This window comes from Mauremys mutica, chromosome 18 (genome assembly GCF_020497125.1).
Source record: "Mauremys mutica isolate MM-2020 ecotype Southern chromosome 18, ASM2049712v1, whole genome shotgun sequence".
NCBI lineage: Eukaryota > Metazoa > Chordata > Testudines > Geoemydidae > Mauremys > Mauremys mutica.
This window is the reverse complement of record NC_059089.1, coordinates 11,198,373-11,211,059: the sequence shown is the minus strand read 5'-3', so window position 1 is coordinate 11,211,059 and position 12,687 is coordinate 11,198,373. Positions and strand designations below refer to the sequence as shown.

General features: G+C 46.5%; 1 protein-coding gene across 1 annotated transcript in view; it reads right to left on the bottom strand.

The window, feature by feature from the left end:
* The window catches only part of CACNA1B (calcium voltage-gated channel subunit alpha1 B), a 491,615-nt gene that overhangs the window by 149,866 nt on the left and 329,062 nt on the right, over nucleotides 1-12,687 (bottom strand). The window contains exon 18 of the mRNA XM_044993192.1: nucleotides 3,368-3,435. Within this exon, the coding sequence (XP_044849127.1) occupies nucleotides 3,368-3,435 (68 nt within the window). The remainder of the gene's footprint in view (nucleotides 1-3,367; nucleotides 3,436-12,687) is intronic.

The window sequence follows — 12,687 nt, the reverse complement described above, 5'->3', positions numbered from 1 at the left end:
CCCGGCCTGTGTCCCTGCCTGCCAGGGGCAAGTGGAGGGTCCGTGACTCCATGGCTCCTCACAGTTGCCCGTGCGGCTCTTGCTTTAGCCGGCTGCGGCTCCAAGGCCCCACTTCTGGACGGAGCCGGGTCGGGGAGAGCCACGCGGGCAGCTGTGGGGAGCCGGCATAGAGTCGCAGCCCCTCCTCCTTCCCTGGGGAGCTGGGGGGCAGGGACACGGGCCGGGGGCTGCTCTCAGCCCCCGCACACCCCGGGCAGGTGGAGGGTCTGCCGACTGCTCCCCAGCAGGGCTCCACACTGGCCTGGCCAGGGGGTGGGATGTGGGGCTCAGGTGGAGGAGGAGGGGAAGGGGGAAGTGGGAGAGCTATGGTCCCCTCCCTTCCTCCCCCCATGGTTCTGGCGCCACTGACCCAGGACTCAGCCACATGGGAAAGAAGAGCTGCGGGTCTGAGGCGGGAAGCCGGAGGGGCCCTGGAGAGAGGGTGAGTGGGGCCACGCAGGCAGACTGGGTAGGCTGAGCCTTCCCCTGCCTTTGATACCTGCCGCCCATGGGCAGCACACACTCTTATTCAAAGCAGAAGGGGGAATACTTGAGGAGTTTGTATTCTTAGGGAGTTGCTTTACAGTACTGGTCAGTTTTCTATTCAGGTTTCCTAAACTGCATTGAAATGCAGCATCCATGACTCTGCTGGTTTCCACTATCAGTGACAATCCACTGGTTAATGCGACAGAATAAGTTCAAGTCATGTGATAAGTCATGTCCTATTTCATATCTAGTAGAGGTAGTGCTGGCTGAACAGATGCAGACCTAAACGGAAGTGGGGAGGGTTTTTTTGTCCTCCCCAAACAGTCATTTTCAGGTTACTTATGGTATTTGGACATTGTACGCAACACTGATCTTGATGAGTTTTAAAATGTAATTGTCAAAGGAAGTCTCTGGGGGTCAACTGACTCCTGAGTAATTTAATTATATCTCCAGGCCATTTTGGATTTTGCATGATCATATTTACTTAGCAATAAATCTCTCATTCTCTAGGTAGGCCGCATAATTGAATTACTTTTATCTTTTTCCTTCTCTTTTGAAAACCCTAGTGATTTTTGGATCCATGAAGTGAACGAGAGTTTCAAAAGAAGCTCGGTGATTTGGCAATGCTTTTTGATTCTGTCAATATTTAATTGCACTCTATAAACTCTAACAAAGGCAGTTTTCTAACCATCAGGGTCAGCTTCTGAAATATGCAAAAGGGGAAAGTTAAAAGGACTAGAAAGGAAGAGATGAACTTTATTAGACAAGAACTCTAAGGGGCCTAGTCTTTTATCCTTGCATGCAAGTGACTCCCACAAATCTTTATGGGTGGGGTTATATGCACCTATGATCATAAATCTCTAATATAAGAATTTCTGGATTTTATAATGCACAGAAACAGCTGAGTTCCTGTAAGGGAAAATCTTCCACAGTAAAACTAAGACCCATTCCCAAAACCCAGGACTCAAATGAATTGTAACAGAAAAGAGATGCAGAAAACGTGATCTCACAGAGGAAAATTTATTATACACCTGATACCCATTATCTCTTTCTTGTGCTATATATCAGACATCCGCTTTCAGGAAACAAAGCTCCATTCAGAGCTGCAGACTGAAGGCAGCAATGCAGCTGCCTAGCAGGGAGGGAGAACTGTAGAAAAAAAGTTCAACCCTAAAATAGCCCTGTACCATGGTATAGTTAACTGTGTTTGGATCTGACTGGCAGGAATTGGGATGGGATAGGGGACCTTCTTTTAGTCTGGATTTATCTCTGAACTACTGGCAACAGTGATGTGCCATCACTGTCTGCAAGGCACGCATTGAATGCCTCAGTCTGACTGTGCCTGCAAGATAATTCTGTCTGGCCCTGAACTTGTGTGGAGGACGCCATTTTGTAGAACAAAATGGCATCCTCCGCAGAGCATGACCTCATGTGTACTATATGTGCAAGGTCACACTGCATGGAGGATGTCACCTTGCATGCCAATGTACAACTGCATGCCTGACTGAAAACTTCACGGCATGCCACTGCCTGGCAAGCATTGTCACAGCTCTACGAAGGAAAGCGCTCTCACTAGCTGGTGCAACAAGCACAAGGATTAGTGATCATTTTACTATAGAAGGAATAACCCGTAAAAGTCTGTGAAATATAACTGCCCAAAGGGATTTTATTATTTATTATTGTATTATCTCAGCGCCTAGGAGCCCCCTTCATGGACCAGGATCCTGTTGTGCCAGTTGCTGGATAAACACATTTCTCCTCGTTAATTAGCAGGACACACACCATTGTAGCAGGGGGAGCAGCATTACAACCGGCCTTGTGTTAATCTTATTTGCCAATGAGAACGAGTTAAATATGTGTAAGCAAAACCATAGAGACCAAAGAAGGATTCTGCAGTAATGATCCACAGCAGGACAGTAACGCTATGGTAAGCTGTAGCATTTTGGACCTTTCCAGCACAATCCCGGGGTATATATATTTTCCCATAAGGGATGTTCCAATGTAAAACGAAGTATTAAAGTAAAGCTACCTCAGCTTCATTTTAAGCTCTTGCCAGGTCCTGGCATTCTGCCAATGCTCTGGCCTGTGTGTCGAATTTCTCTTGTCTCTGCCAAGGGGCAGGCAGGTTTTAATATCTTGACTGAAACTCTGTAAAGGCCTTTTGCAAGTGGCTTTCCAGACCTGACTGGAGGATTTTAATTCTCGGATTTGTACTGAAATTCGGCAAGGTAAGACCTATTAGCATGAAACACCAAACTAGGCAATAGGACACAAATCACTGAATTTCCCCAGGCGAGAGCTTCAAAATATGCTATTGAGTCAGCTAAAAACCCTCAACTGGTTCACCGCTGCCCCTGAAACTAGCTCATAGTCAGAGGTCCTTCTTCACTTTTGTGTGATAGCAAGGAAAAGCGCTCACTACCTACTCTATAATAAAATAAAACAGTATTAGTATGATGATTATATCATAATAATAGGGAATCTAAAGAATAAGGAGAGCTCAGAGGTACAAAGATGCACATGCACAGGTCTTCATTACTAAGCAAAAAGAAATGTATGTTTCAAAATCAACTCCCTAAATAAGGGCTGCAGCAATGGAAATGGGTAAAGAAAGGTGCCACAGGAGCATGACACTTGTACAGAAATCTCAAGGCCACCAGAGGTTGGCTGGAGTAGGACAGTTCATTTAGATCCACCACCAGTGGCGTATACAGAATTTTAGGGTCCTAGGGGGAGAATGCAATAAGAATTCATTCGTCACATTTGCAGAATGGAGCTCACATACTACAGTCCCTCTGGAACAAGTATTGTATTGGTTGAAGAGCCATATGTTCATACATACCTTGGTTAGCTCTTGTGCATTCGCAAGATTGTCAACAGCAATAGCCAAGAAGACATTCAGGAGTGTGTCTTTTAGGCAGCAGCTAAGGAAAAATCTTCACACAGTGATGGGTTAAATAATCTTCCACCTATATTCCTCCCCACTATCACCACCTGCAACCAACAGAGTATTACAGACATGGGAAAAGGAAAAATCTAGTTCCCCTCCTGCCAACATAGGATTGCATCCTACTGAATATTCTCCAGTTACAAATTACCCAACTTCATCACTTGCATTGGGAGACTATTCCACAGTGTAGGGGAGATCACAGTTTCATCCAGCCTTCCCCTCCAGCTTCTCCACTCCACCATGCTGACTCAAATACATGCACCTACTTTTTGGGCTTCTTCATTCCCCCTTTACTTAAATATCAACCATTAGCTGACAAACGGTTTGCTCGGAGACAATTCTTCCATCTCTACTATACAGTGGTCACCATTAAAAAGGAAAATATCTTCTCAAGTTAAATTTGTCTCACTGCAATATTACATACTAGCTAGAGGAAAATACAACTTATCACAAGAAAGTCAATATGGCAATGAGATTATTGCTTCCTTTATCACTGGCACCTACTATATGTTCTCTCTGTTGTTTTTCTTTCATTTATTACTAGGAGGAACACTTTCATTTTTACTTATGATTTCAGCTCCTCCTTGTTCCTTCGTATTTTTTTATTGTGACCATTTTTGGTATTAGTTTGCAATAAAGCAAAAGATCAATTACAAATAAGATAGTACATACACAAAAGGTGGGGCATATACAGCAAACAAACAAAAACAAGTCCACAAATCCATCTCAGAAAGAATGCCATGCTGTTGTGAAAATACTTGATATATTACAACAAGATGTTCAGCTCTAGATGCCATGTGATGGCTGTCTGAAGTAGTGATGGATCTGCTGAATGGGATCCTAACATGATAATGAAGATGATCTTGCACGTACGTAGTCTTCTTCCTCTAAAGAATCCCAAAGTCATGTATAGGGGTTGCTTCATCCACCAGAGCAAAACAATGTAGTTCTTTGACACAGTAGTTGTTGCACAAGAATTTAGGACAGGAATTGAAAATATACTAGAGCCAGCTGAAATGCCTGAAGGAATTTTAGGCAGACAGAATGTAATTAACTACTAGGCTGTGTCTGCTGGTGTGGTCTGTGAGCTGGGAAAGATGCATAAGGCACTGCTGTGGGGAACAAATGATTTATAGGAGAAAGCAATGAGATAGAAAAGAGCGAAGGAGATAAAGGGGAGTACGGCAAGGAGGAAGGGTGTGTAGTATAGTTAGCAGACCCTTCCATGGCAGCTAAATCTAAGGGCAGATCTAACACTATGGCAGGGTTCGACTTTCTGAGATCGATCCACTGGCGGTTGATTTGGTGGGTCTAGTAAACTGATACAGTCTAGTAAAGACCCGCCAAATCGACTGCAGATCGCTCTCCAGTCAACCCCTCTACTCTACCCCCAACGAGACAAGTATAGTACGTTGACGGGAGATTTTCTCCTGTCGACCCCCCGCGGTGTAGACCCTGCAGTAACTCGACCTAAGGTATGTTGACTCCAGCTACGTTAGGTTGACTAACGTAGGTCGACTTACCGCGTAGTGCAGACATAGCCTAAGGCAGGATTTAGGGAAACACTGGGCTAAGTACTCATTTAACTATGTGGGTGCTTTGCACTTCTCAGGCAGTTCTCCTAGGAGGGCAACTGGGACCCCCCCTCCAGTGTCCAGGGGACCTGGCATAAAGTCCCAGACCCCTCAGCTTATGGGCACATCAGGGATGTGCTCAGAGCACCCTGAGCTCCAGCAGCACTCAGCTAGCTCAGAGCAGGCTGCTTAACTCAGTGCCTGAGTCTTTTCTCAGTTATGCTGAGGGGCCACTGAGATGAAGCAGAGAAACGGCCCATCAGCATAGCAGAGGTAAAGAGAGTCTCTGAGCCCACCTCGCCCTGCCCCATTATACTGGAGGGGGGAGGAAAGGAGAGAGCCTGGCTCAGTTTAGGGCTGACTGGCAAAGAGGCAAGAGCTACCTGAGAAGAAGGGTTGCTAGCCTTCCAGCTGAGGCAGCCATCAGGGAGTAAGTACTGTCTCCCTGGCCAAGGGAGCCTAGGAGCCTCCAGCACCTGAGGTAACTGGGTGACTGAAGCACAGACACATTGTAGGGTTCGGCCTCACCATCTTATGACTGCCCCACCCGAAGGAGCCTGGGTCCATGGCAGGGCACTGCCCAAGATTCACAAAGGGGAACTGGGAGACAAGCCACCCCAATGAAGGGACAATGGTAGGAAGTAGCCCAGAGCATGTGATTTAGACTCCCTGCTGCAAGGGCCCCCTGTTCAGGGGGTCGACTCACACAGGGCCCTGGTCTGGGACCCACTGGAGAGGGAGGGCCTGGGTCCCTCTTTCCCACTGCCTAAACTCCTGAAGCACCTCCACTAGGGAAAGAAGGGGCCAAAGGCCAGGCACACCAACCCCTAGGCTGCCTGGCCCTACAAGCACCTTCTTACAGCCACATTAACTCCCTGCACAGTGACACTAAGCAACAGGGGTTGTGTTTAGTCAATCAGTGAGCGACAGAGCCAGAGAAAGTCACAAGGTCTGTCAGCCTCCATGGGTACGTCTACCCTGCAGCTGGGAGTGAGCATCCCTGCCCGGCTTGACAGACTTGTATCAGTGGGGCTCGCGCTGGCGTGCTAACAATAGCTGTGTGAGCACTGCGATCCAGGCTTTCAAGCCCACCCAACCCCAAAGGTTTGAAAGCCTGAGCAGCAACGTCGACACCCCTGTTTTTAGCACATCAGCGCATGCCCTGTTAGCACGAGTCTGTCATCTCGGATGGCGGAGTCTGCTCTGTAGAGATGATTTCCCTGGTTCTAAGAAAAGCTGGAAATGGTTCCTTTTTGTTTGCAGGCAGGGCAGGTAGGGGCAATGGGTGAGAGAATATCCTTCCTGCTGAGCCAAGTCAACAAAAAAAAAAAACCCTCTGAAACAATCATTCCCCACCCACCATGCTGTCTCCTTAATGATTGCGTTTCTGACAGACATTTGAGTTCCATTAACTTTTGATGTATCTTTTACATTTCCCAATTCCTGTTTACATGCTGATTGGAATATGAGGTTCTAATTTAACAAAATGGAGTGGCAGATGTGACAGCTGCATTACCACTGTCAGAGGTCACTGCTGCCATTCCAAGTGACCACGGCTACTTGGACTTCTTCCTCTCAGGTGCTTCCGATGCTTTCAAAACACCTCTGAGCAACCAAGTCAGAAACCCAATGGCGTTAAATGGCAGTCACGGAGCTGGCTTCCCACTCCTATCCCCTGCATACACACAGGCAGGAAAAGCCTCACGTAATGTTGTTCACCGCCGCCAATATAGCTTTTAATGGGGTGCGCTGTTTGGATCCACCTTCAAACTGATACAGTCTGGTAAAATGGGAACTTTGGGACCATGCAAGTCACAAGAAGACCTTGGCAGCAGCCCTGTTGTACCAAGCACTGCACAAACCTTCAGCATTTGGCTCAGATTGTATCTTCCTGGACACAATCCGCTGGGTTAGCTGACTTCAGCAGCTTTTGTTCAGCATTGCCTTCACTCCATAGTTACAAAGAGAGGGCCATCACAGGCTGCTTTTGAGGGATAGATTCGGCCTTGAAGTTTCATTTAGGACACTCCCTCTAGGTCTTGATTATATTCAAAGTTGCACTTGTGTACGAAGCAACACTGAATATAGACAAGGCCTTACCTTGTATCAGGCCAGATTCTTTTCTCCATCCCAATAGTGCCACTCCCATTAAACGTACTGAGACAGAGACAGCAACTGGATTTTGTGGAACTAGAAATAGAATATAAACGAGAATCTCAGGGTTTGGGGGGTCTTTTTGGTTTTGGTTTTTAAGCAAGTTTCTAGCCCTTTTCCTTGCAAAGAGCCTCCACAACATAAACTGATACAAACAACTAGGCTGCACTATTGAAGCAGGAGCTGGGGATATACCCACTCACCACATTTAAAATGAAACAGTTAAGTCTTCTGAAGAATCATCTCATTGACTCGCCCCAAAATTCTTAAGCCAGCTCTGTGCAGAGTGATGTGATCACACACCATGGTGGACAGGAATTTATGTATGCAGCAGGCGGGGTATAAGCAAAACATTGCTTTGGAAGCCCACCCCCAATTGCTAAAACAGGCTCTCTAAACGGAGCAGAATTTGGTCCATTTCTTTCCAAGCTCCTTCTCCTAAGCAGTAATTCATCAAAGGCTGGCGCTGAGAACCTGAAAATAAAGCCACTCCTTAAAGAGGAACCGCAGTGTCTTCTTTTGCTTTGCTACTGCACAGCCTCCCAGCTGGAGCACACGTTAGCAAAGAGAACCTGTTCCCAGAGCTGATCTGACATCAGTGATGCAAGTAAGAAAAATGAGAAGAGCCATGTACATTTCAACTCCAGTGAAAATGCCCACGGGAAAGGGTGGTGGTAAACTAGTGTGAACAATCCAGGTTGGGAAAGAAGCGTTCTTTTCAAGCTTCTAAGAGGGTATTGCAAATGACAGAGGCGGGAACGAAATAGTAAAATTATTGTTTAAAAAGTAATTAACAGTGTCCCTTTAACTGATGGATTAGAAATAGAAGAGACATTATCTGTCAGATCTAATCCACTATCTGGCCGTTGCAGGGTTGTTCCCTAAAGGATAATAGATATATTGTATCCTACCAATATTTCCCTTTTCTTTATGCCATTCTATTACTTCAGGTTATACCTACTTGTGCTGCCAACAGTTTAACATCTAGAAAAAATATTAGGGAGAGTTGGTTGGTTGGTTTTTGGCAGACTACACTTCAGACATTTCTGATTATGTTGTACCTGACACAACATAAGCCATTTGAAAGTGATGGTTCACTTTTCTCTGATATATGAAAAGAATGCCCCCTGCATGCCACGAGCATTAAAAATGTATTTCAATGAAAGACAGAGGTGGCAGCGACCTCACTGAAATCCTTTTTGAAATATCAGCAGGAGTACCAGTGGGCTTACCGCTGCTATCCCCCGAGTGATCAAGGGAAAGAGACACTTTAAAAACAGAACAAAAAAACATCCCCCACATCTGTTCTTCCCAATCTGTGCAGATTCTCATGAATGTTAATTGGAGATAAAGTCACATGGTTAGGGAGCAGAGTAATCCCAAATTTACTCTATCAAATTATACTGGTCTGAAACGCTTAGGAAGACCTATTTCTACAGAGACAAAATAAGCCATACTCTGATGTCACTTACACTGGTGTAAATCTGGAGAACCTCCACTGAAGTCTTCTTCCAGATTTGCAACAGTGTACAGTATCTCACATCCGAACCTGGTCCAGGAACTTCGTTGGGATGAATTAGCCCTGTTATAGTGAGTTCCTTAATGTCATAAATCCTTTTCAGTTGGCTTTCTTCTCCTCCTGTGTACTTCATTTATGCAAAAACTCCACAGCGGTGAACTCATTTTCACCCGCAGGATTCACAGAGAATTAATGAATCACTCTCGACATATCTTATTTTATGTATGTATATAGTGCCCCGAGGATTCTTCTGTCTGCATTACAGGGTGTGTGGCACGTAGTTCAGGTTGCAGGCAACAGACATGAGAAGCAAAGTTTTGGTGGCTCTCTCCTGGATGAGCTGAGTGAGAATCCCAGAGGCACGTTACTGAGCACTGAAATGGGCAATAATGAAAATGAGTGAATAATGAAAGCGACCTGAAGAAAAGCTCTGAGTAGCTCAAAAGCTTTGTCTCTTTCAGCAAAAGAAGTTGGTTCAATAAAAGGTACTATAATAATAAATGGAGACATACCTATCTCATAAAACTGGAATGGACCCTGAAAGGTCATTGAGTCCAGCCCCCTGCCTTCACTAGCAGGACCAAGTACTGATTTTGCCCCAGACCCCTAAATGTTCCCCTCAACAATTGAACTCACAACCCTGGGTTCAGCAGGCCAATGTGCAAACCACTGAGCTATCCCTCCCCCATCTTATGGCTCTAAAATGATGAAAGAGCCAGGCTATTAAAATGTCTTTAAAAATGTTCTCCCCAAGTGTAATTTTCAGCTGGAACTGTCTGCCAGTTAAAATGGAACTTTAAAGTGGTTAGTTCCACAGCAGGAGGTCCCTTTTATGTGCAAAATTCTCATGGCTGGGGATGCTCAGCCCATAAAGCTAGTTGAGCTGCTAATCATGTTCCAGAGTTGGAGATAATGACTATTATTTTAATCTAACCCTTTACCATCTAGTCTGCTCTCTGCCTCGAAAAAAACATTTCATGGATTCAATGAAGAAGTGACAGTGCAAGAGATTTCAAAGTGTCTCTTTATGGCACCTGTTCTTGGCAGAGTACGGCAGGTAGGTGTGAGGATGTGCCCAAGTTTCAGACACACGTCAAGAGGAGTCTGGGTGGAAACACACAGAGAAGAGGCCCTCCTTGCATCCCTAACAAAGAGGAAGGTTGGATAGCTGGAGCATACAAAGAACATGATGTTGGCCCTGGAAGGCGTGTAGCATGGAAATGAAAATAAAACCAGTATAGGAAACAGTATATCAACCAATGGGAAACCCTTTCCCCTTCTCCATTGCCATATGTCCCTGTAGCGGGGTGGTCACCCGCTCCGGCTCAGAAAGGGTTAAAGCCAGCCCTGGGAGGGGGCTGGGGCTGCGAACTAAAGGCGCTGTGATTGGGGAAGCAGCCACAGCTGAGCCACACCCCAATCAGGCCACAGCTGGCCCTATAAAAGGCCAGTGAGCCAGGAGCTGGCAGTCTCTCTCTGGCCATAGAGAGAGAAGGACCTGGCTGCCTGGAAGCTGAGCAGGGTACCGAGAGTGGAGCAGGGCTGGGGGAAGGCTAGAGGAGCTGGGGAGCTCCAGCCTGGCAAACCCCCAGGCTGCAGGCCTTTGATGAAAGGCCAGGAAGGGCACTGGGGTTGCATGAGGGCAGCCCAGGGGTAGACAAAGGCAGCAGGTCCAAACCCTCCTCACCGATGATGAGTGGCAATTATACTTCAGTCCGCCCCAGTGAGCGCAGGCTAGATAGTGACTGGCTGTAGCCCAAGACTGAGGCAAGGTGGGGATGGGGGTTGGAGGTTCCCTGGGGAGGGGAGACACAGATCTGTGAGGGTACTGCCAGGGGGCAGCACCCTGGCCTGAAAGGGGCACCGGAGTCCAGGAGGGACTCAAGCCCAGCGGCAAGCGGGACACCGGCCTGCAGAAGGCACTCTGGAGCTGGAAACGCTAATTCCCTGGATGAACAGCAGGAGGCGCCGCAGGGGTGAGTCCCGCCCCATGACAGTCCCTCACAGCATTTCATAAAGAGCAGGGCTCTTCCTAAGCAGGTCAGGACAACATCTTTTGGACAGTCTGGAGAAAGTCTCTATGGCTTTTGTGCCTCCCTAATTCTGGACTGCTCCAGGTACTGGAGTGGCTCCAGATGCATATTAGGCGAGCCTCGGGGACTGCTCTAACCTCCAGCAGCCTTGTATAGCTGTCTATGGGCTACCCTGAGCACACAGCGCTCTGTCCACTCCCCTGCCTGCCTTCGCCATACCTGTGCTGCGAACCATCTCACACAGCTCCTTTGCAGGGGGAGTTCCTCCCCCTCTTCACTGGCAGATTAGCCGAAAAGGGGCTGGTGCAGGGAAGAGAATCTGTCCCTTGGTGGCTCTCAAATTGAACAATACTCTTTGAAAACTACACTCGGGCTCTGATTCACCACTCCATTACACAAGTTTTATGCTGGTGAAACTACTGAATTCTGTGGCGTGACATCAGTGTATAGGAGCAGAGAACTAGCGAGGCGGCGGGGGGAAGGATAAGAATGGAATCCATATCCTTTAAAAAAGCATTAGATCTCAGTCTCTTTACGGTTAAAAGCCAGCCTGTTTCTCCCAGTCGCTTTCTCAATGTGACAATATTTTCATCTCGTTTTCAAATGCCAAGCCCTATGGATCCAGAGCTCTTCCCTCCTCCCCCGCCCCCTCCCAATTCCAGAATCTTCTTATTTCCAGAAGGGTCTCTGCACTGCATGAGAGGGATACCCTCGTGCAAAGACCGGGCCCGTCTCCAAGCAGTAGATACTGCTGCTCACTGACAGTCTGAAGCAGAGCTGGGTAATTCTGAAGACAGCCTCTAATGTGACAAGTACAACTCAGATGCCATTTAATCCGCCGTTCCTTATCATAGTGCCTCACGCTGAATACGGAGAAACGTGCAAAATGAAAGGCTGCTATGCTGCTGTAAATGTGCACTTACCTTGTTTTCTCACCTTTCCCCCAAAATGATTCTACATGGACTGTTTCAATACAGCTATTCTCTCCCGCCACCCGTCCTTTAATACAAATTCCCAAACAAACATCTTTTTTGAGCAAAGGCTGCTAAGCCGAAAGAGGCTCTCTCAGGTAGGAGGGGGCTGTTAAGGCTTCTCTGCCCTGCTATAGGACCGTTCATCCAAAGACCCTGAAGCGTTTCACAAAGGTGAATATTATTATCCCTATTTTACAGGTGGAGAAACAAACTGAGAAACAGGGAGATCAGGGGGAGTTTACACTCAAACGTTCACCAAATGACTAAGGCCGTGTGTATACATACAGCGCTGCAGCTGTCCCGGTACAGTTTCACCGCTGCAGCATGTGTGGTGAACACGCTCTATGCACCAAATAGTACAATATGTGTAAGTTAGATGTGTTGTTTGTTGAATCAGGGCTGAAAAGTGCACTTTTAACTTGCTTTTAGTAAAGAATTTTTCACCCCTGTAATTCATTACTAAGTATGCAATTACTTTATCACAGTATATAACAGTGGTACCAAAATCACAAGGTCTAAGGAGAAATCTAATCAATATGGTATAAGTGTGGTGACTTGGTATCTAATAAATATTTTCTGGAGTATTCTTGAGATTAGAATTTGCTAAAAGTAGCAGGCTTCAATGTCTACTAATAAATTCATACATGATCATATAATTTTACACTGAATAATTAAAAGACTCAGTGTGTTAGAGCAATAGGCTGTGGCATGCATGATGGTGCATTTTATTGAATCCTGATCCTGCAGTCCTTACTCAGGCAAAACTCCTACTGATTTATGCGACTGGCATAAGCTATGTTGGCACAAGAAGCTCTCCCGTCGGCATAGCGCTGAGCACACAAGTGCTTATGCCGGTGTCACGTCTGTCGCCCGGAGGGTGGAATAGTCACACCCCTGAGTGACTTCAGTTTTGCCGGCCTAGGATGTAGTGTGGACCTAGCCTACATTGGATTTCATT